The sequence below is a fragment of the Laetiporus sulphureus genome (genome assembly GCF_001632365.1).
Source record: "Laetiporus sulphureus 93-53 unplaced genomic scaffold LAESUscaffold_20, whole genome shotgun sequence".
Taxonomy (NCBI): Eukaryota; Fungi; Basidiomycota; class Agaricomycetes; order Polyporales; family Laetiporaceae; genus Laetiporus; species Laetiporus sulphureus.
In genome coordinates this window covers 195,290-213,486 of record NW_024468529.1, presented here as the reverse complement: position 1 = coordinate 213,486, position 18,197 = coordinate 195,290, and the positions used below count along the sequence as shown (strand labels likewise).

At 54.7% G+C, this 18,197-nt stretch overlaps 5 protein-coding genes across 5 annotated transcripts; 1 reads left to right on the top strand and 4 right to left on the bottom strand.

Moving 5' to 3' along the window:
• Positions 1-183: 183 nt before the first annotated feature.
• On the bottom strand, positions 184-2,980 carry LAESUDRAFT_700293 (tetratricopeptide repeat domain 27; the record flags this gene model as incomplete). Its single annotated transcript, XM_040906408.1, has 3 exons — positions 184-902; positions 985-2,734; positions 2,879-2,980. 3 exons carry the CDS (start codon positions 2,978-2,980, stop codon positions 184-186), a joined length of 2,571 nt encoding a protein of 856 aa, XP_040764215.1.
• A 308-nt stretch (positions 2,981-3,288) lies between these two features.
• LAESUDRAFT_736886 (uncharacterized protein) lies at positions 3,289-8,072 on the bottom strand (the record flags this gene model as incomplete). Its single annotated transcript, XM_040910731.1, has 10 exons — positions 3,289-3,648; positions 3,703-4,052; positions 4,107-4,302; positions 4,362-4,893; positions 4,957-5,370; positions 5,459-5,474; positions 5,527-5,572; positions 5,638-6,137; positions 6,201-7,668; positions 7,947-8,072. The coding sequence occupies 10 exons, from the start codon at positions 8,070-8,072 to the stop codon at positions 3,289-3,291; spliced, it is 4,008 nt and encodes a 1,335-aa protein (XP_040764214.1).
• Positions 8,073-9,444: 1,372 nt separating this feature from the next.
• LAESUDRAFT_653272 (60S ribosomal protein L23) lies at positions 9,445-10,057 on the bottom strand (the record flags this gene model as incomplete). Its single annotated transcript, XM_040904405.1, has 4 exons — positions 9,445-9,591; positions 9,650-9,804; positions 9,860-9,983; positions 10,037-10,057. 4 exons carry the CDS (start codon positions 10,055-10,057, stop codon positions 9,445-9,447), a joined length of 447 nt encoding a protein of 148 aa, XP_040764213.1.
• A 146-nt stretch (positions 10,058-10,203) lies between these two features.
• LAESUDRAFT_653285 (uncharacterized protein) lies at positions 10,204-16,468 on the top strand (the record flags this gene model as incomplete). Its single annotated transcript, XM_040904407.1, has 4 exons — positions 10,204-10,244; positions 10,293-11,575; positions 11,627-15,900; positions 15,953-16,468. The coding sequence occupies 4 exons, from the start codon at positions 10,204-10,206 to the stop codon at positions 16,466-16,468; spliced, it is 6,114 nt and encodes a 2,037-aa protein (XP_040764212.1).
• On the bottom strand, positions 16,237-18,192 carry LAESUDRAFT_179839 (methionine aminopeptidase). Its single transcript, XM_040901470.1, has 8 exons — positions 17,992-18,192; positions 17,656-17,928; positions 17,397-17,545; positions 17,243-17,342; positions 16,985-17,189; positions 16,881-16,930; positions 16,764-16,832; positions 16,237-16,703 (listed from the first exon to the last, which is right to left on the bottom strand). The coding sequence occupies exons 1-8, from the start codon at positions 18,064-18,066 to the stop codon at positions 16,617-16,619; spliced, it is 1,008 nt and encodes a 335-aa protein (XP_040764211.1). The 5' UTR covers positions 18,067-18,192; the 3' UTR covers positions 16,237-16,616.
• Positions 18,193-18,197: the final 5 nt, after the last annotated feature.

Below are 18,197 nucleotides of genomic sequence, written 5' to 3'. Positions count from 1 at the left end.
CCCTCAACGACTACGATAATTCGGGCTCCATCAGCTGGTGAACTCTTTGTTTGTCATGAATGTGGCAAAGACTCATATATTTTCGACGTGAAATCCTTTAAATACATGCAGTCGTATCGGCAAAGATGCGTGCCGATCTCACTTCCATGCCAGGTTTGGTCCAAGATCAACCGCGTGCTTCCCCTACTCCTCCTTACGAAGTTCCTCCTGCAATGCAGCCAGTCGAGACCATTCCGGCTCGTCTTCGAAGTCTCGGGTCCTCCCCACGAAGGTCCGTACGATGCTTCTCGCCTGCAGCTTCCAGTTGTATCCCTCCGTCCGCGGCCCGAGGTTCCTGAGGACATCAACGATATCTTCCACTTCGGCCACGGCCTCTCGCCACCTCTCCAGGTCCGTCTCCCCCTTCTCCATCGTCCCTGCGACTCCACATCTATAACCGTCCAGATAAGCCTTGAGCGCCTCCTCCCAGCGGCCCTGCCAAGTCAACAAGCGGGCGCGGGCGCGGAAGATGCGGGGCGATGAGACTCGTGGCAGGATCGTGCGTTCGAAGAGACCGGTGACGCTTCGTAACAGTCTATGCCCTTCGTTGGCATTCCTGATGTTGCTCGTGCTAGATCCGTGACCCTGTACAGCGTCTTCAGTGTCTACAGGTGCCCTCGTGACAGCATCCACCAAACGCTCGAGTACATCTTCGTCGACGCACTTCGCACCGTCCTTCGCACTGCGCTCCTCCACCACCCGGCTTAGAGCATGACACGCTTCGGACAGCTCTCCTACGTCCATCGCCACAATCATGTAGTTGGACCACATCCTCCAGTTGTCGTAGCTGTATTTCAAACCCTGCTTCAAAGCGCGGAACGCCAGCATCTTGTTTGTAAATGGTATGGACTTGTTCGTCTCGTCTGATAACGTCAGTTCACTTGTCTGCTTTGCCATCTGCACACCGTAGCTGAGCATAACGATGCGTGTCGAGCATGTCTGTACTCACCTCCTCGTCCTCTACACCTCCGGCTTCGATCTTTTTCCCGGCCTCGCCCATCCGCAGATAGACGCTTGCGAGGTTGCTCCAGCTTTCGGCATCTTCGTCGTCTATGCTCACACAACGGGCGAACGATTCGCGAGCCCCTTCCCAATCTTCTACGCGGACATAGGCGCAGCCGAGTATGAACCAAGATCGGGCCAGAAGCGGGTTGATGCTGACTGCGCGGCGGAGACAAGTAATCGTGTTCGGGTAGTCGCCTCCAGCGAAGTAGTAACCACCCAGTGATCGCATAGCCCTTCCCGATGACTCTCTCGATATCTCCCATGCGCGAGTATAGTGCTGCAGCGCATTCTCCGGCTCGAGATCTCCCAACAAACACCAGAGTTTGGCCTCCTGCATGGCATCCAAGTTTCGTCTTCGAGTCTCGCTGACAGCCTTCTCCCGAGAGATGACCGTCTCCGCCTCCGCCTTTCTACCCTCCAGAAGATCGCGCACGATGGCGATGCCCTTATCGCGTCGCTCCATCGCCTGCCAGCATTTCACGACTTCCTCCCACATCTCCAGCCGCTCGAAAATCTCTAGTGCGGACTTGATCACCCCGATGGATAGGAAGCGGAGCGCGAGCTCCTTCTCCATTTCCCACTTGCTGGGAAGGGGGATGGAATGGAAGTGGAGCAGCCGCTCCGACACGGTGGAGTCCGCCGTGGGCATCTGATCGACCAGCGCTTGCAGCTGCAGGGTCGCTCGCTCGACGGTGCGTGTGCGGTTGGCTTCTAAGCGTGATCGGAGGAGGAGGGCCATGGTATGGACGGACCAGTTGCGCGGATGAGAGATGACACGCGCTATGTATGGCGACATCTGCTCCGCGGTTAGACCGTGTACCGGTGAGGTATTCCGGACGTTCAGGCATAGCGCTAGCAATATACATTGGTCCAGGGGATGCAGGGGTGGCTGTGATGCAGGATAGAGGTGGCTGAGGCGCAAACCGGGAGTTCCGGCAGAGGATGAGGTAAATTCGGTTTGCTCGAGCAGCGTATCGTCATTCAGAGCTAGCGTCTCTGGCATCGCCGCGCTTGAGATGTCTCTGGAGGCTTGTGAGACATCGGAGGACGGCGATTTGTTTTGGTTAGCCGTATCGTTCGGCTCGGCATCGCCTTCCCTTTTCCGAGACTCAGCGAGGAGGACGAGCTGCGTGACATCATTCTGCTGGAACTTTGTGCGTTTTCCGGGTGCGCCTGTTAGCTCGTACTCAAGGTGCGTTGTGCGGGCCGCGCGGACGAAAAACTCTGCAGCTGCTTTGTCATGACCGAGCTGGTGCTCAAGTATTCCCTGTTCGAGGATGAGGCGGCCAGCAAGATCCGGGTGGGAGGCGAATGTCTTTAGGAGGGGCTCAACGTCAGTCAGTGTATATTCGGGGACCGCTACAGGTTCGTCGAGCACTTGCTCGTGTACTAGCCATACCCGGAGTCTCCACCACGGAGCGGATTTGCAGTGTTTGTAAGGCAGATCTAGGAGTAGCTTCGATAGTCGTAGGAAAATCGGAACCTTTGCGAGATGGTATGCGGGTTCTCCGCCATATGCCAATTCCGAAATCGAGTTGCGATGAAGCAGCTCTTCAGATATATTTTGAGATGATTCGGTCGAGATCGAGATGACCTCCAGAGGTTTCACGTCCAAGTCGGGTCCCGTCCAGTTCTCTTGGACGAAAGCGTGCAGACAGGCTACGGCCAACGTCAATCGCAGCAACTCTTTCTCTGGGGAAGTATCTGTCGAGGAGGTAGTGAAGGAGAACCACTCATCTAATGGGCGATCGAGGATATTTGTCAGTGAATAATTCACCGCGAAGAGATCCTGCGCTGGAGGAGCAGTGAGCGCAGAGCGGAATTCGCCGTTGACGACGCTCTTTGTAACATCCAGCACCGATGCGAGTGAGGGATCCTGGATTTGTTCATCCCATTTTCCAGTAAGCAACGCCTTTTCGACTGCATCCAAGCTCATTCTTGTCGATCGAAGAATAAGATGGTGGGCGGAAATTGCCGAGCAATCGCACTGACTGCAGCACCAATACACACAGTTTTTGATCAGCGCATCACTAAACACTTTTTTTTTTGCCCGCGAACGATAAATTAGTATATTGCACGATAGCAAAAAACAAGGGTACGAGGGTATACGATGGAATGCAAACGTGTCCGTCCGTGTGCAGGCAATCCTACAAAGTACAACGATTACGCACAAACGCAGAAGCACGACGAGATAACATATTCAAGAAGCGGCAATTCAGGAACCCCCTGGTGGCGTTCCTGTGCCTAAAGACTGTGCACAACTGCTTTCCTCTTATCCTCCCATGCCTTCATCGCCCGCAGCAGCTGCTCGATCTTCTCCTTCTTGCCCTGCCGGATGTCATTCATGCTCACTGAGTTTATCTTCACGTCGTTATCAAGCAGGAAATCGAAAAGTCTGAACAGCCCATCCAGCTTGTCATTCTCGGAACCGGAGGGGAAGGCCGAGTCTGGCACCCTAGGCGACGAGGACTTGCCCTTGATGTCTTCTGCTAGACGCAGAAGCGCTAGACCACCGAAAGGTGGCCCAGACGGATCAGATACCTGCAAGGACGTTGGCAAGTGAGAGTTCGCCCACTCGATCAAGTTGGCGTCCATAGCAGGTTGCTGGAATGCATGTCAACATGTATATTCTAACGTCACCGACTGTGACAAGCTCACCGGTTCTGCAGTCGAATTCAGCCGTCGCAACTCTCGCGACGGTCGCGGTGGAGCAGCAGGAGTGGCAGCCTTCGGTGACGGTGGTTCAATGCCCTTCGCGGAAAGCGTGTCATTGGCGAACAAAGACTGCCGCCTCGAACGTAGGGAACTCGGTATATTCCTGTCCTTCGCCTGCACGCCCATGAGCAATACCTGTGCGTCGCGTTCGGACAGCTGATGTGGGTTCTGCGGACGCATTGCTTTCTGAGTGGCCGCGCGCGATCCAGGAGACGGTGGCCGAGGCGAGGGGTTCATGGCTTGAGCAACAGTGAGAGGGATTGTTGGTATATTACATGATGAGACAACAATGTCTAATTGGCGACTATGTGAGGAAGGTTATTGCCGGATGCGCTGATGGGGCATACCAGTATAGTCCCTCGTGATAGTAGCCTTCATGAGGGCCTTCATCCACTCTCGAATGACAGCATGCTCTTCAGAACTGAAGTAATGGGCCTTCTCGTGCTCGTGCTCGATGCGGATGCCATAGCGTCCAGGATCAATGTTCTCATCCGGAGAGACCTTGCAGCCAGCAATGTTGATGTAACCTTTGATCTTGGTCTCCTGTAACGAACCATCGAGATTCAGAAGCGAGCTCAATGGTAACAAACGATTACACTGACCGTGTCCTTGTCACTCCGCAACCAGTAGAGATGTGGACCCGTCAGAACGAAGTACCGCATCTTCCACGTATTGTACCGTTCACCTCTTTTCCGCATCCAGCCTTTGTGATCCGCCTCCCCCAGCTGTCGCAGAATGCTCTTGCCTTGCTCGAACCGTGGCTTACCATTCCCTTGAGAGTCCGGCGGAGTAATGTTCACCGCTGGCACCCCGGCAGAGGACACAGTGCGTTTCCTCAGAGTAGAGGGATCCTTCCCATTGTCTTTGGGCCTCGGCGCTTTCTCCTTTACTTCATTAAGCTTCGCTTTTGGCGATTTCAGCCCCTCCTTGCTCTCCTCCTTGCACTCCCTATGATCCATCTTCTTCTCGACAGACTCGAGGGCTCTTCCCGCGGATTCCTTGACCTCTCTGATTGACGGAACGTGATGAGGCTTCTTAGTAGAAGTACCATCAGATGTGGATGGTCGCCTGGAAGACCTCTTCTCCCGGATCCTAGAGAATGTGCCATGGTGTTTCTCTTCCTCACCTCCAGACCTGTTCACGTGGAATATCAGAATTCAATACTATAAGATCCTAACAAAGGTCATCAACACGTACGTTGAGATGCTAGGCGGAGGCTTCCTGTTCTTATTTCCCTTCCCGAGAGTGCCGGAGAAGGTACCACCGAACAGGCTGAGACGATCCGAAGCCTTTCGTCCTTCTGAAGTCTCCCTCTTCCTCGGAACCCGTCTCGTCGCGGCAACCTCCTCGATCGGTTCTGGCTTAGCTACACTCGGCGATGGCGGCACTGGCGGAATCTCCGTCGTCGAGGTCGTCAGGGTCGTCGAGGGCGTCTGCGGACTAGCGATATCCTTCGAATTTCGACTGCCCGCGTCCTTCGACTGCCGACTTCCCGTATCCCTTAAGCGCTGGCTGCTCGCATCCTTCGAGTGGCGACTGGATACGTCATTGATCGACGTCTTCTCCTTGATCGAACCAGATTCGGATCGCCAGAACATGCGGCGTCCCTTGCTCTTCGAGTTCACAGACGGGGCCATTTCGCCCTGCAGCAAAGGCGGATATTCAGAGACATGTCAAATGGATATAACGAGCGACGCACCTCGCTTGCAGCGCCCCTCTCCTCGTCAACATGGATGGCGTTATCACGACCAGGTGACATGAGTACACCGTCGCTAGGCGATGGTGAAAGAACCAAATTCGGCGGACGCGACTTCTACAGAATCATCAATGTCGACATCAGCAAATAAATAGCATCGTCAGGAATGAGGCTGAACACACAGTTTCCTTCCCATTGACCGCAGGAGGCGCATTCAACCCGAGACCAAGCCCAACCAGAGGCTCGTCTTTGGGCTTCTCCGTCTCTGCAGGAGCTGTTGCCGGCTCAGGCTCAGGCATAGGCCACCCATGGCGTATATCACTGTCCCCAGTAGGCGGTGGACTCTCCTCCCTTGGCACAGGAGGCATCCCTGGACTGTTCATGTTCCCATGCATGCTGGGCGCGTACAATGGTGAGTAGCCCCACGAGCCATGCGTCGGAGCTGAGCTCTGCATGCTGGCGGAATGTGAATGCGAGTACTGCAATGACTGACCGGTCTGCGAGCGGGGCGTCATGACGCGCGCAGGTGTGTGAGAAGGGGATTCGTAAATCGAGGGCGGACGGCGTAGCTCGGTTATCGCGTTTATGATGCGGGCACGCTTGCCGAACGTGAAGATGCCGATCTCAGACTTGAGAACGTTCGCATCGAGTTCCATGAGAACATCGCCTGTGATTTCTTGCTCTGTCAAACATGCAGATCATGAATCAACACCCAGTAATAGACATTTCGCGTACTGCAACGCACCAATAAACTTCTCGCAGACGCCATCATCAAACCCTTTCCATTTCAGCCACTCCACTACCTGCTCGACAGTCCACTCCGATGGGTGACCTTCTGGCTTCTTGCCCTCCGTTCCCGGGGGCTTCTCTACCCCTCCCACGCTGTTGATTGACATAGTAGTCGCTGGTGTGAGCGCCTGCTGCACGCCTGCAGAGCTCATGCTGGTCGAGCCTGCGAAGGACGACGCAGTGGGCGAAGGCTGCACGGAAGAGGAGCCCGTGGTGATCGGGAGCGCTGATACCTCCCCAAGACGAATCGTACTCGTCGAAGGTGTCACGGTCTGCACGGTCGACGCGGCCCCAGAAGTGATGGTGGGGGAAGAGAAACTAGACATCCTGTCGGACTGGGGAGGAGAAGAAATTTCATCAGCCTGTGCCAGAACACTCAGCGGCGCTGACCCGACGATGGTATCTGCAACGGCTTGTGAAGGTGGAGCGACCTTTGCCGCATGGGAGGCGAGCAGCGCAGGTTTCGGAATTGGGCTCGAAGACAACTGTTCTTCGGTGAAGATAGTCTTCTCAGCGCGAGCAGTCGGAAGCTCGGTCTCGTCCCCGGCAGGAGAGGGTACGATGAAGTCTTCCGATGGTACGATCTCCGTCGAGTCCGTGTGCAGCGCAGGCTGATGGTCAGTCACAGTAATCGAGGGTGTTGATTGAGAATCGAAATCCAAGCTGCGATGTGGGGTCGATAGTGGCGGTATTGACGTCGGCATGCCTTCCTCCTCGTCTTCCTCGGGTATGTTCGGGTAGATAGGTGAGCCTCCAATACGCGGGCTTGAGCTTGTCCGTCGAGGGTTAAACCGCATCTGCGAAAGCTCCTCCTCCTCGTCTTCGCTCTCGTCACTCATCTCTACGTCGATAGGGGGAGCCGTAGAACGCATTGGTGTCGGGGGACCTGAGCTCAACCTCGCTAGTTTGACCGCCTCTGTGCGTTCCCTCGAGGCCCGCTCCTCGTTTGCCTGTTGTGCACGCATTGCAAGCTTCGTCCGAGTGCCCTTCGACCAGCCATAGCCGTCAGCTTCGTCGTCTCCATCGGTGTCGTCCTCGATCTCCGAGTGGTCCGTTGACCGAGAATGGGAGCTCGCAAAGCTGAAGCTGTGCGAGCCGTCGTCACCGCTGCGACCGAGTTGCTCAATAGCCTTCTGAACGTCGGTCATGGTCGCCTTCATCATTTCACCATCATCCTCGCCTTCTGCGTCGGTTCGAGGAGGGAGTGGAGACATATCTTCTGTGCTATTGCTCAGAATCGGATCAGCTGCACAACGGGCAAGCTGAGACCCACTTGAAGTGCGTCGCCCGCTCGCCTCTACAGTAGACGATGAAGACGATACATTGGCGCTTTCCTGCGCTGCGAGGATGGACGGTATAGCAGGGGGCTTGTAGGAGGTGTAACTCTGCGGAAACAGCCCAACTTGGCCCGCAGTATTGCGTCCCTTAGAAGGAGCGTTAACCGCGACATGAAACATAATCAGGATGAAGGAAGTAGGAAGAAGCCGCCATAAACATCGTGGGCGCAATGTCATATCATCCTCGGTCCCACGAGGAAGTGGCTGGATGAAAGACGAGTAGCGCTGCAAAGAAGTCGACGAGATGACATCGTATATACTATGCAAGTCGGTCGCCGTCCTCGAAGAAAGCCAGCTAGCACCGCTGGTCGCGGCGGGAGACAGAGCGGCCTTCATTCCCAATGGAGAACATGGGATGCACTCACCTGCCACCATCCGTCCTGATATTCATCATCTTTATCAATAACTTCGATGCGCTCCCCCGTACGCATGGGAATCTCGTCCGGATTCTCGGGGATGAATTCATGAATCACGTAGACGTATTCGGGCATTGTGGTCGAGGTGGGTATAGAAGGGTAGTTGGTAAGATCCCGACCGTTTGGACCGTTTGGTGTGCAAGAGAGACAGAGTAAGGAGAGTGACGGGCTGTGCAAGAGCAAGAATATGAACAAGAGGGGAACGGACGAAAGAGGGAGATTCTGGAGTGCGATGGACGGGCGTAAGAGGCGGTTCGCGCCAATTCTCCCCGCGGCCACGTGTCACGTGCTTCCCGCTAAGCCACGCGAACTCTTAACGACTCACCTAGGCTGAATGATTTCAATCATTTCCGAGCTACTGAGTCAGCGATCAAACTAGAACTGTCTGGGACTCCAAGACTGCTATGCTCCGAAAATGACGATTTGTACGAATGCAATTCGGTGGCACCACTACCGGGACTCAGCGATATATGCAGGCGCCCACATTGACAGGCGCGCGAGCCTGATTGGCGCCGAGACATCAGGAACTTGGACGGGACTCGTGTCCAGAATCAAGAACTTATGAGGAAGCATTCGTATTCCATCATACGAGACCGCAGAGGGAATTGGTTTGCCAACGACGCTGGGTGGATCGGAATTAAACTCCAACAACCTTAGCCGGTGTTGAAGAAAGTGAAGATGGCGAGGAACGGACCTCACTTGGAAAAGGCAAGGGATATGCTCAGGATGATGAAGAACCAATTCGAAGAGCAGTGAGATGGCGGCTGTTTGAGCCTTAAGCTTCATCTGTGAGTGACCTTGCAGGTGAAAGCTGCTTACACACACCCCAGGATTTGCTCAAATGTATACATCATTCGCAAGCTCTTACTACACAGGACGGGACAACTGCGAAATGTATCCAGAGAAACAGACATGTACAAATGCTCGACGGCTCTGCTCTCATTGCTATTGGTGAGTGCTCAAGATGCACACGGTGGACAACACTAAAGCTGTCGCATCCTTACGATTGTAGGCATGTTGTTCCGGGAGCATGTCCGGTAAATGGTTGCCGCGGAGGTGCCAGATGGCTGGGAGAAAGCGATGGAGTGGGCGGAAAGAGGGACGGAAAGAGTGGCAGTAAGGCAGGCGAAGAAGACATGATATCGCGTCTTCGGGACTGCATAGAACGCGCAGGCATATGCTTGACGCAGACGAGGCAAAAGAAGGATGGCTTGGAAATAAGCGAAGGGAACGTTGCGATATTTGGAGAGCGAGAGGAAGTGTCAGAGTAGACGAGCCGAAGGTTTGTTTCTTCGTGGCATGAGTTTGTTGTACAAGGACGACAATGTGGAGGACAAATACTGTCTCTCAGACCACCGCATTTCTGTTCCCCGATGATACGCAGGATGCCGACAGCATTAGCAGAAAACACAAATTGCAAGCGAAGTAATTTAGATGGACAGGCCAACTACCGCATAGTACCGTCTTCCCACCGCTTTAGGATGTTCTCCGCAAAGATACCCATGTCATCTCCCTCGAATATCCGCAGCCTCTCCAGTCTGCGGTCGCGCAACTTGTTTTTGGGCAGCATGCCTGAGACTGCCTTTCGGATAATCTACATACAGTACACATATCATTTGAGCGAAACGCGAAGAGGTCAGACCGGAACGTACCTCGTCGGGTTTCCGTTTCATCATGTCTTTGTATTTAATTTCCTTCAGATTGCCCGGATACATCGTATGATGCCTGTAAATGATTTGATCCGCCTTCTTTCCCGTCACCTTGACCTTCCGTGCGTTCGTGACCACTACATAGTCACCACAATCCACTGTAGACATGTAGCTTATGCACGAACATAATAGACCTTTGAGAAGCAAACGTACAACTGGGGTCGAATACGGGCTTGTGCTTGCCCATGAGGACGATGGCGATGCGCTCGGCGAGTTTGCCCAGGATGCGGTCGGAGGCGTCGACATGGTGCCACACCCTGGCGTACGCGAGTGCAGTCTGTGCATTGTTATTCAGCAAGGGCCATGAGACTGGCAGAGAGATGGACGAACGTTGCCAATGGCCTGGGACATGGTCGTTAAGAACGAACAGTTAGTTAAAAGGCGCACAATAGTCTCGGGCGCCTACATAGGCCTACATCGTGTTGTCTTTCAACGCGTCTGCCACTGAACCCATCCCTTCCGGACTCTGAAGTCCTCGTTCGTGGTCTCAAGCCATCATGTCGGGCGAATCGTCAACACGTTCGGACCTCATTGATGTGTAAGTAAATCATGGCGCTATATCGAACGTCGTGCTCATTATTTGCAGAACCTATCAACACATCCACGCAGCTTTGTCCAGCCACTTGGAGGGGAACAACAACACTGACCAGATCATCGACTACCTCGAGCCGCGCATCCCTCAGCTTAGCGATATCTCAGCACCATTCGGCACGCCTACAGACGCGTCGAAAGAAAAAATTGAATCGGGTTCGGTCACTCTACGCGATGATGTCGTGCTCCGCGTCGAGCCCGCTGACAAGGAGTACGTATATGCCATCAGCAAACGCTTCAATATAGATGAGGTCGAGGCACTCGTCCTGCTCCGGTCTTTTGTCTACAATGAAGGCCTCCCAGAGCAAGCCGGGTCCAAGGAAGAGAGAAGCCTTGTGGACGAGCTCCTGGAGGCCATCACCCCGTTCTACTACTCCGAGCGACTCTGCATACTACGGACGCTCATTCCTCTTCTTCGAGCACATGGGAACCAGAGCGATCCAGCAAGCAAGATCTCTAGTGCTCTTCTCTCGATGATTCACCCAAACGGAACCGCGCTCGCAGAGTCGCTGATCACGGAGTACGTGCGAAAAGTGAACGCGAAGCTACCAGAATATGAGAGCAACGATCCGCGTCGGGCGGCTGCATGGGCGCGTCAAAACGCGAAGGAGCAGCTAGTCATGCTAGAGGTGCTTTTTTGGGCAATGTGGAGCTATGCACCGTGTAACGGGCCAACGGTTGTTCGCATCTTCGAGACCGCCTACGACATCGATCTCGGATGGAAACAACGGAATGAAACGATGCTTCTAGACGATGAAGGCACACAGCTAAAGAAAGACAGCACAGCTCTCTGGATGTTAATTCTCGTCGAGGCGCTGGAGCTTGAAGATGCGGCAAGCGAGGAGTTCGGGCCCAGCGCCACGACCATTGGAATAGACCTGACAGTTGAATCCAAGTACTGGTCATTTCCGGACTCTTTGCAGCGGATACATGAGCTTATTTTGTCTCATACCGACGGCCGTTTTGCATTCATCTACGTTGCTTGGGCTTACGTGCTATCACGTTTGGAGAAGGCGGTAGCGCAGATGCAGGAGGTGCCTCCATCATATGCACAGTTCTTCGAATCGCTCGTCCAGCAAACTGGCAACTCTTACTCAGGTGATCGCGAGCAGATTTATACATTGATGGTGAAGAGATGTATGGATCCGGACGTTGGACTATTCAACATGTTGTATAATCTGTTGACCGATTCGCCGCTCTTCGTGACTGCTGCCGCATGGAGGACAGCATCAACGGTGACAGACCCTAATAATGTGGCGTATCGGGCCCTGATGAAAGGTGCGTAACGGTAATCCAGGGTATATGTGCCACACTGAATGGAACCCACAGGCTTCGTCGTTGCGATGGTGGAATTGGTACCTGTGGAAGAGATTCCTGACTTCGAGAGCTTCGTTGAGGTGTGGATTGCCCTATTTGGCCGGAGCGAGAGCCTGTCCATCACCGCCATATGCGCACAATTCTGGGAATATGATTATCCGTCAATCCTCTCACACCGCGCAATCCTCGACGTCGCTAGGACAAGGTTCCCCATTCAGTTTCGACCGCTCATTCGAATCCTGCGTGCAATGACCGCAGCCGGTTTTCTGGGTACCGACCCGCTTTCGACAGCAGATCATGCCCTCGAAGGAGAGGAGCTCACCGAGGCACGCGAAATCTGCATGCGATGTGTCTTTAACTACTTCCAGAGACTGCCCACCTACACGCAGGCCATACCCGCTACGGCCACCACAGGTTCATCCGCTATGTATGAGAAGCTGCCAGAACGGTATGGCTCCTCCTCTGTTGCGACTGGAGTGACCTACGCAAACACGAAGGCTCTGAAGCTCCCTGGCGGATCTATCCTTCCTCCCGCGACTCAAGGTCGTCTGTTGAGCGGAGATGGAGGAGATCTCCTGGTCATTGCTTGGCACCATGAACATTCCGGGTGGAAACTTCTGCTCGAATTCCTGAACGACTACGTTAACAGGAAGCGATTGTCTTCCGGTGCTGGCTACTACCCAGTCTCATTTACGAGATCACGGCAGATGGCTATCCCAGTCAATTTAGAGGACATTGGTGTCGAAATGGATCTTGCAGGTGATGAAGCCATCGTGACAGATATCCTCGACCTCATTCGCAGCGTCATCCAGGACAATCCTCCGCTAGGTGAACAATTGATGGTGGCTATGGAAAGCGGTGGTGCAGTAGTGGCTCACACCATGGTCGGGACGCAGCCGCCCGACCTGATACAACTGACCGTCATGATCCTGGAAGATGCTATGTCGCGCTCGTCAGCTCAGCCCAGGGACAACTCGTTCACTCCACTCATCACCTCCGCCATGAGTGTGCTATCCGCTTTGCTCGCACTTCCAAGATTTGCAGCTAAGGTCTGGCTGTACGTCCGGTCGACGACCTCGCTTTTCGGCTCAGAGAAAAGCATCGGGTTCACTTCCGCCGTTCTCGCTACTGAGCGTCTTACAGGCCACTATACCATGACCTTAGCGCTTCTACATTTGGTGCAGCAGCTATTCCGTGAGGCGTCCTCATCTGTGGTGCAAGTTCTGCAGGAAAACCCGAAATTGCATCCGGTGAAGCAGGAGGTCTTGCTGCGCATGGCAAGATTTGTCCATGCTGAGATCTGGGTAGAGCACATGAGCTGGAAATATGCACAGCTGGGCGCCAGGTTCGAAATCGGCAGACGAGTGTCGTCATTGTACGCGGAAGTGCTCCAGCATTCATCGCCCGCACTCAAAGATGGACCCTTCGGATCCTTGAGTCAAGCCATCACAGAGGTGTTCTTGCTTAGAGCGACGACATCCACGATCACGCCTCTGGTATCATCCTTAACAACTGCAGGAGCTCTCCTCGACATGCTATACTCGTCACGGCGGTATAGTGATGCTAGACGGTTGATCTACATGCTCGAGTCGCATCTCTCATTGACTTGCGTGCTGTTGACGTGCAAGCAGACTCTCGCCTTGTCATCCGAACCGTCCCTACTGGAACAGGCTCTCTGCGCCAAAGTGGGTGGCAGTATGACTACTTTCGATGCAGGGGTTCCTAGAATCGATCCTGTCGATGCATTAGCGGCTTATATTAAGGGGAAGAGCGTGGGATCTCTGGTCCCGGTCCTAGCCACGCGGGTGCTATTTGCTCTGTGTTCGTCGCTGTCTTCCGCTCATGGCTCGCCTCCTACCATCATTGGTCATCTCAGCGATCCTGAGGCCACCGTGTCGACCCTCGTCCATATCGTGCAGCATCCGTATGATGATCCACACCTGCGCAATGCGGTGTGGGACTTCATCACACTCGCGGTTGACAAGGAGCCGGCGCTGGCTAGGTTGTTCGTCACGGGGCACTTCCGTGCACCGAACCTGAAAGCATCGGAGAAGGGCAAGGAGAGAGCCAGCGAGAGTGGAACTGTGGTCAAGACCATCAATGCGGTGAGCGTAGCTTGCGACATGCTTGTCCAGTGGAAGGAGCTGTATGAGTCCAATCCGCAGTTATTGGCTTCCCTACTGCGTTTCCTGGACGTGGTCTGGCAACATGGACACGAGCATAAACAGCATTTGGAGGCGATACGTAATGACATGAATCTGTTCGAGCGGTTAGCTGCTATCATCGCGGAAGAGTTGGGGCCGTCTCCTGACTACAGGACTCAAGATTACGTGGAGATTGATGGCAGGCGGCGATCAATCTGCCATGAAGCAGTTTCGGCGCATTGCTATCGGATTGCCATCAAGGCTCATGCGGTCCACATTGTAGCGGTCGACATCAGGATGCATCTCGACTCACAGCCGCAGGCGGATTCACCAACAGCCCCCAAACCTCCAAGCTACATTGCATTGGATGGCATACTCAGGTCAAAAGAGCAACTGACGAAGCTCATTCAGGAGGCGGTGACGAGTGTCTACGACCCCGGTCTCTACGACGAACTCGCTGATCAGATTTGCACAGAATTCCCGAGTCTTATCTTGTCGCATCTGAAGGTCGAAGAGCCTATGGTTGAGCGGGAATACGGTGATGCCTTCGCATTCTCTACGCCCCTATTCCAACTTCGGTTGCAGCCATATGCCACGGAGAGTAAGATGGTGGCAATCATCGAGGCTCATAAAAGGCTGACGTCTATCAACCTGAATCTGTCCCTCACCTATGTACAGACAACTCTGACAGAGTCGTGGCAATATCTGCTGTTGCAGACTGTCACCTATGTTCGTGCGCAAGCACCAATACGGAGTACGTTCTTGGAGCTAGCGGTTATAGTGTCGGACCTTATCGCTTCGGAGAGCCGCTCTGGAGATATGATGTCCGAAATCCATTGCGCGAGGCTGTCTCTGCTGCTGGCGATGCTGGAGGTTGTCTGGTTCTCTGACTCCAACGATGCACAAGAAGTCGAACAGTTTGTCAATTTGGTAGCGAACGTGCGAGGAATTATCCTCAATGCATCACAGCCTCCATCAAGATCACTCTTGAGACAAGTTACAGTGCCTTTCCACCAGCCGCTACTGCAGATCGTCTATTTCTGTGTACGACAGAGCAGGAAGTTCGCTCGACTGCTGAAAGCTGCTCAGCGTCTCAAAATCTCCGCGATGCTGGAGGCGACGCTCACACTCGTCATCAGCCATCTCCGTCTCAGCTTCGACAACGCAAGCGTCTCTCTCGATCTCGAGCTGGATCAGGACATGCAGCTGCTCGTTGCTGTCTTCGAACAGTGCACTCGGCTCGACCTCAACCCCTCCCCGCTGTTCTGGTTGACCCGATGTCAAGAGACAGACGTCATCCGAGCGAGCCTCCATCTGTGCAGCAGGATGGACCTCGTAGGTCTGTCCGACATTGCATTGCTCCGGGCGCGGAAACAGCCGCTGTATGCGCCACACGTCCTGATGTTCCACATGGCGCTGGCGAACATTCCATCGGCTGCCGAAAGACTCGCAAGCGAAGGTGTCCTGTCGGCGTACAGCGATAACGGTATAAGTTCTGCCATCCAGGCTGGGCTAATCGACGTGGTCATCCCGGAGCTCCCAGGTGAGCGGAGTCCAGCACATCACGCCTACTGTTCGATGCTCTCGGTCGTTGCAGGCGTGATCACAGCCGTCGGGAGACACGGCCACTATTTCGACTCCCAGGCGAGCGGGCTCCTGCAGCTGTTCGGTGACCAGATCCACCGGGCGCTATCGTGGACGATCGATAGCCCGCTGTCACTGCCTTTGATCGAGGAGATGGAACAAAGCGTGAACGTGTTCGCTGCCATCGCGCAGAACTCGCCGAGGGATGGCGCGAGTGACGCAGTCAAGGAGGTGCTGCGCTTCTTCACGATGGACGCACTCTTCTTGCTGCAGCAGCTCAACTACGCTCTCACGCACCCTAACCATCTCGCAACTCTCTTTGAGCCGATCACTGCGGACGAGCGCACGAAGTTCGAGGCGGAAAGCGGGAACCCGGCGATGAGTGCATCGGGAGAGTTTGTGGACTTTGTAAAGAGGCCTTTCCTTACGAAGATCGTGCATAGGCTGTTCCTGCTCTCGGGCTCAATCTTGTCCGCACTCATCGCCATCAGCGGGGCGGAGACGGTGTTGCTAGGTGATCAGGAGGACTGGCCAATAAGTGAAGCGTTGGTGGTACCTGTGAGCAGATTCCCATTCCTATGAGTTGCAGACATTGACGAACGGTTACTAGCATTCAAAAGTGGTTCTTGGGGAATCCGCTTCGATGGGTACACTGCTCGAACTAGGGAACTGTTCTTTGGACGTCCTACGCTTCCTCGTCGACCGGCCACTCTCTCAAGCCATCACGCTCACCTCGGCGAAGGAGAAGGGCCTTGACGTGCGCGACAGCATCCTGGCGGTACGGCGCACGCTCGACGCGGTGCTGCTTTACGGGGTAACGCAGCTCGCGATGTGGCTGTCGAAGCCCGAGTTTGACGTGGCGCGCGAGGCCGAGGTGGACGAAATGCGTGCGGAGGACACGACGAAGACACGGCGGCAGGCGGGGATGACACTGGCGGAGCGATTGAGGCGGGGTATGACGGGGGAGATGGCGGCGGATCTGCAGGCGATACTGGTGAAGGCGAAGCCGATTATTGCGAAGTGCGAGGCAATGTTGAAGAGCGAGGCAACGCTGAAGAGCGAGGATGTGGATTTGACGCAGGTGCTGTCACATTTTGTGCATGAACGGATAGCGATTGTGTCGTAGATTGGTCTGTGTGTCTGTAGTGATGTAGCTTTGATGCTGTTCGTCGAGTATCTGTAATAGTTGATCATAGCTCTTTCTCATTCTCTTTTTCCAGGGACTGAAACGATTAAGGGGCAGGTAGTACACGGTATATCGATCCTACGATTTGCTATTGCTCGTCGCTCCGTGTGAGGACGTCTGCACCATGTTCCATGATGAGGACCATGTGTTCGGCCTGTGCGCTGCGTGCACAATTCTATCAATAACACATTAGTCACAGTTCCTTGGGAGGAAAGGACATTTGCAAGGTACGTACCTCCGTGGATGCCGTCCAGCCGTCTGGAAATACGCATGCCATTGGGTCCGACCCTTGGATGATGCACGGCTGCTTGGCCGTCAGCGAACGTTCAGCTTCAGCTTGAGCAGCGCTCACCTCAATTGTGAAGCAATGTCCCGGGAGCATCACGCCGGGCTCATCATTTCCTGTTAAAGCCATTTACATTAGACATACATGAAATGGGCAACGAGCGCACGCACGATGATGCCATATCCACGGTGGTCGATGGAAGACATCCCCGATCCCATGCCCGGTAAACTGCGTAGACACACAGTAGTCTTTGTGCCGTATGACCTCGGATATCGCCCTGCCTATGTCTTTGAACGGGCGTCCGGGTGCGCAGGCTGCGATGCCCGCCTGAAGCGCGGCCTCTGTGACTTGCACCAGCTCGCAGCCTTTCTCATCCTATGGTCCGTAAATGGGCGATCGACCGAGGAAGGGGAGATCGGATAGCTTACGACGTCGCCGACGAGAAACGTCCGGGAGGTGTCTCCGTGGAAGCCGTCCTTGAACACGGTGATGTCGACATTCACGATATCCCCGTTCTCGAGTGGACGCCTGACCGCGCACGTTCAGTAGCGCAACGAAGCTACGGCGGCGAACGTACGAAACTCGTCTGGGATTCCATGCGCGATGACGTTGTTCACGCTTGTGCAGCATGACTTTGGGTAGCCTTTGTACAGCAGCGGAGAGGGGTATGCATCATGCGCGATGATGTACTCGTGCACCGCGGCATCGATCTCGTCCGTCGTCACGCCCTCCTACGCATGACTTTATATCAGCACATGGACAATTGACCCTACCGCTGCACGCCGCTCCAGACGTACATGGACAGCCTGTAACACGGACACAACTCCGTCCGCCCGCTCACCTTCACCAAGCTCCCCGCAAAGCTCAACACCTCCGCTGCAAACTTCGCCGTCCGGTGCAACACACGCTCCTCCTCCCCGTCGAGGGCAATCCGCTTCTCCGTGTGCACGTCCTCCACGCCCCCCGCGAGCGCGTAGTCCGGCCGGCGGATGTGCGGCGGCACGGAGCGCGGTGGGATGTGCGCGGTGCCCCAGACGTGTGGTTCTTTGGGCAGGATCACGTCGTAGTAGCCGAAGTGGGCGTCGTGTGAGGATGGGGAGGCATTGTCGTCGGACTTTCTGAGGCGGGTGGTCGTGAATCTGCGTACGTTTTGGCGAGGCCGGCGAGAGAGGCGTACGGCGATGCCTGCGGTGAGAGACCGCACGCGCATAGGTAGCTTTGTGGTGGTGGGCGAAAGCAAGGCGCGTTGCATTATACGCGCACGGTGAGGCTGATATATACACCTCCGCTCCTCGATTGAAGGTGCAGTAAGAGATGAAGCAGCAGTAATTACAACATTGAACCATAAAGAACAACATGGCGAGAACTACAGCGCGCGAGTGA

What these genes read in the sequence shown, in the direction of transcription:
- LAESUDRAFT_179839 (XM_040901470.1), bottom strand. Translation starts at nt 18,066, where the DNA reads ATGCAACGCGCCTTGCTTTCGCCCACCACCACAAAGCTACCTATGCGC. An exon ending in CGTTTCTCGTCGGCGACGTC is followed by an intron (nt 17,190 to 17,242) that starts GTAAGCTATCCG and finishes TACGGACCATAG; the next exon opens with GATGAGAAAGGCTGCGAGCT. An exon ending in ACCGTGGATATGGCATCATC is followed by an intron (nt 16,931 to 16,984) that starts GTGCGTGCGCTC and finishes TGGCTTTAACAG; the next exon opens with GAAATGATGAGCCCGGCGTG.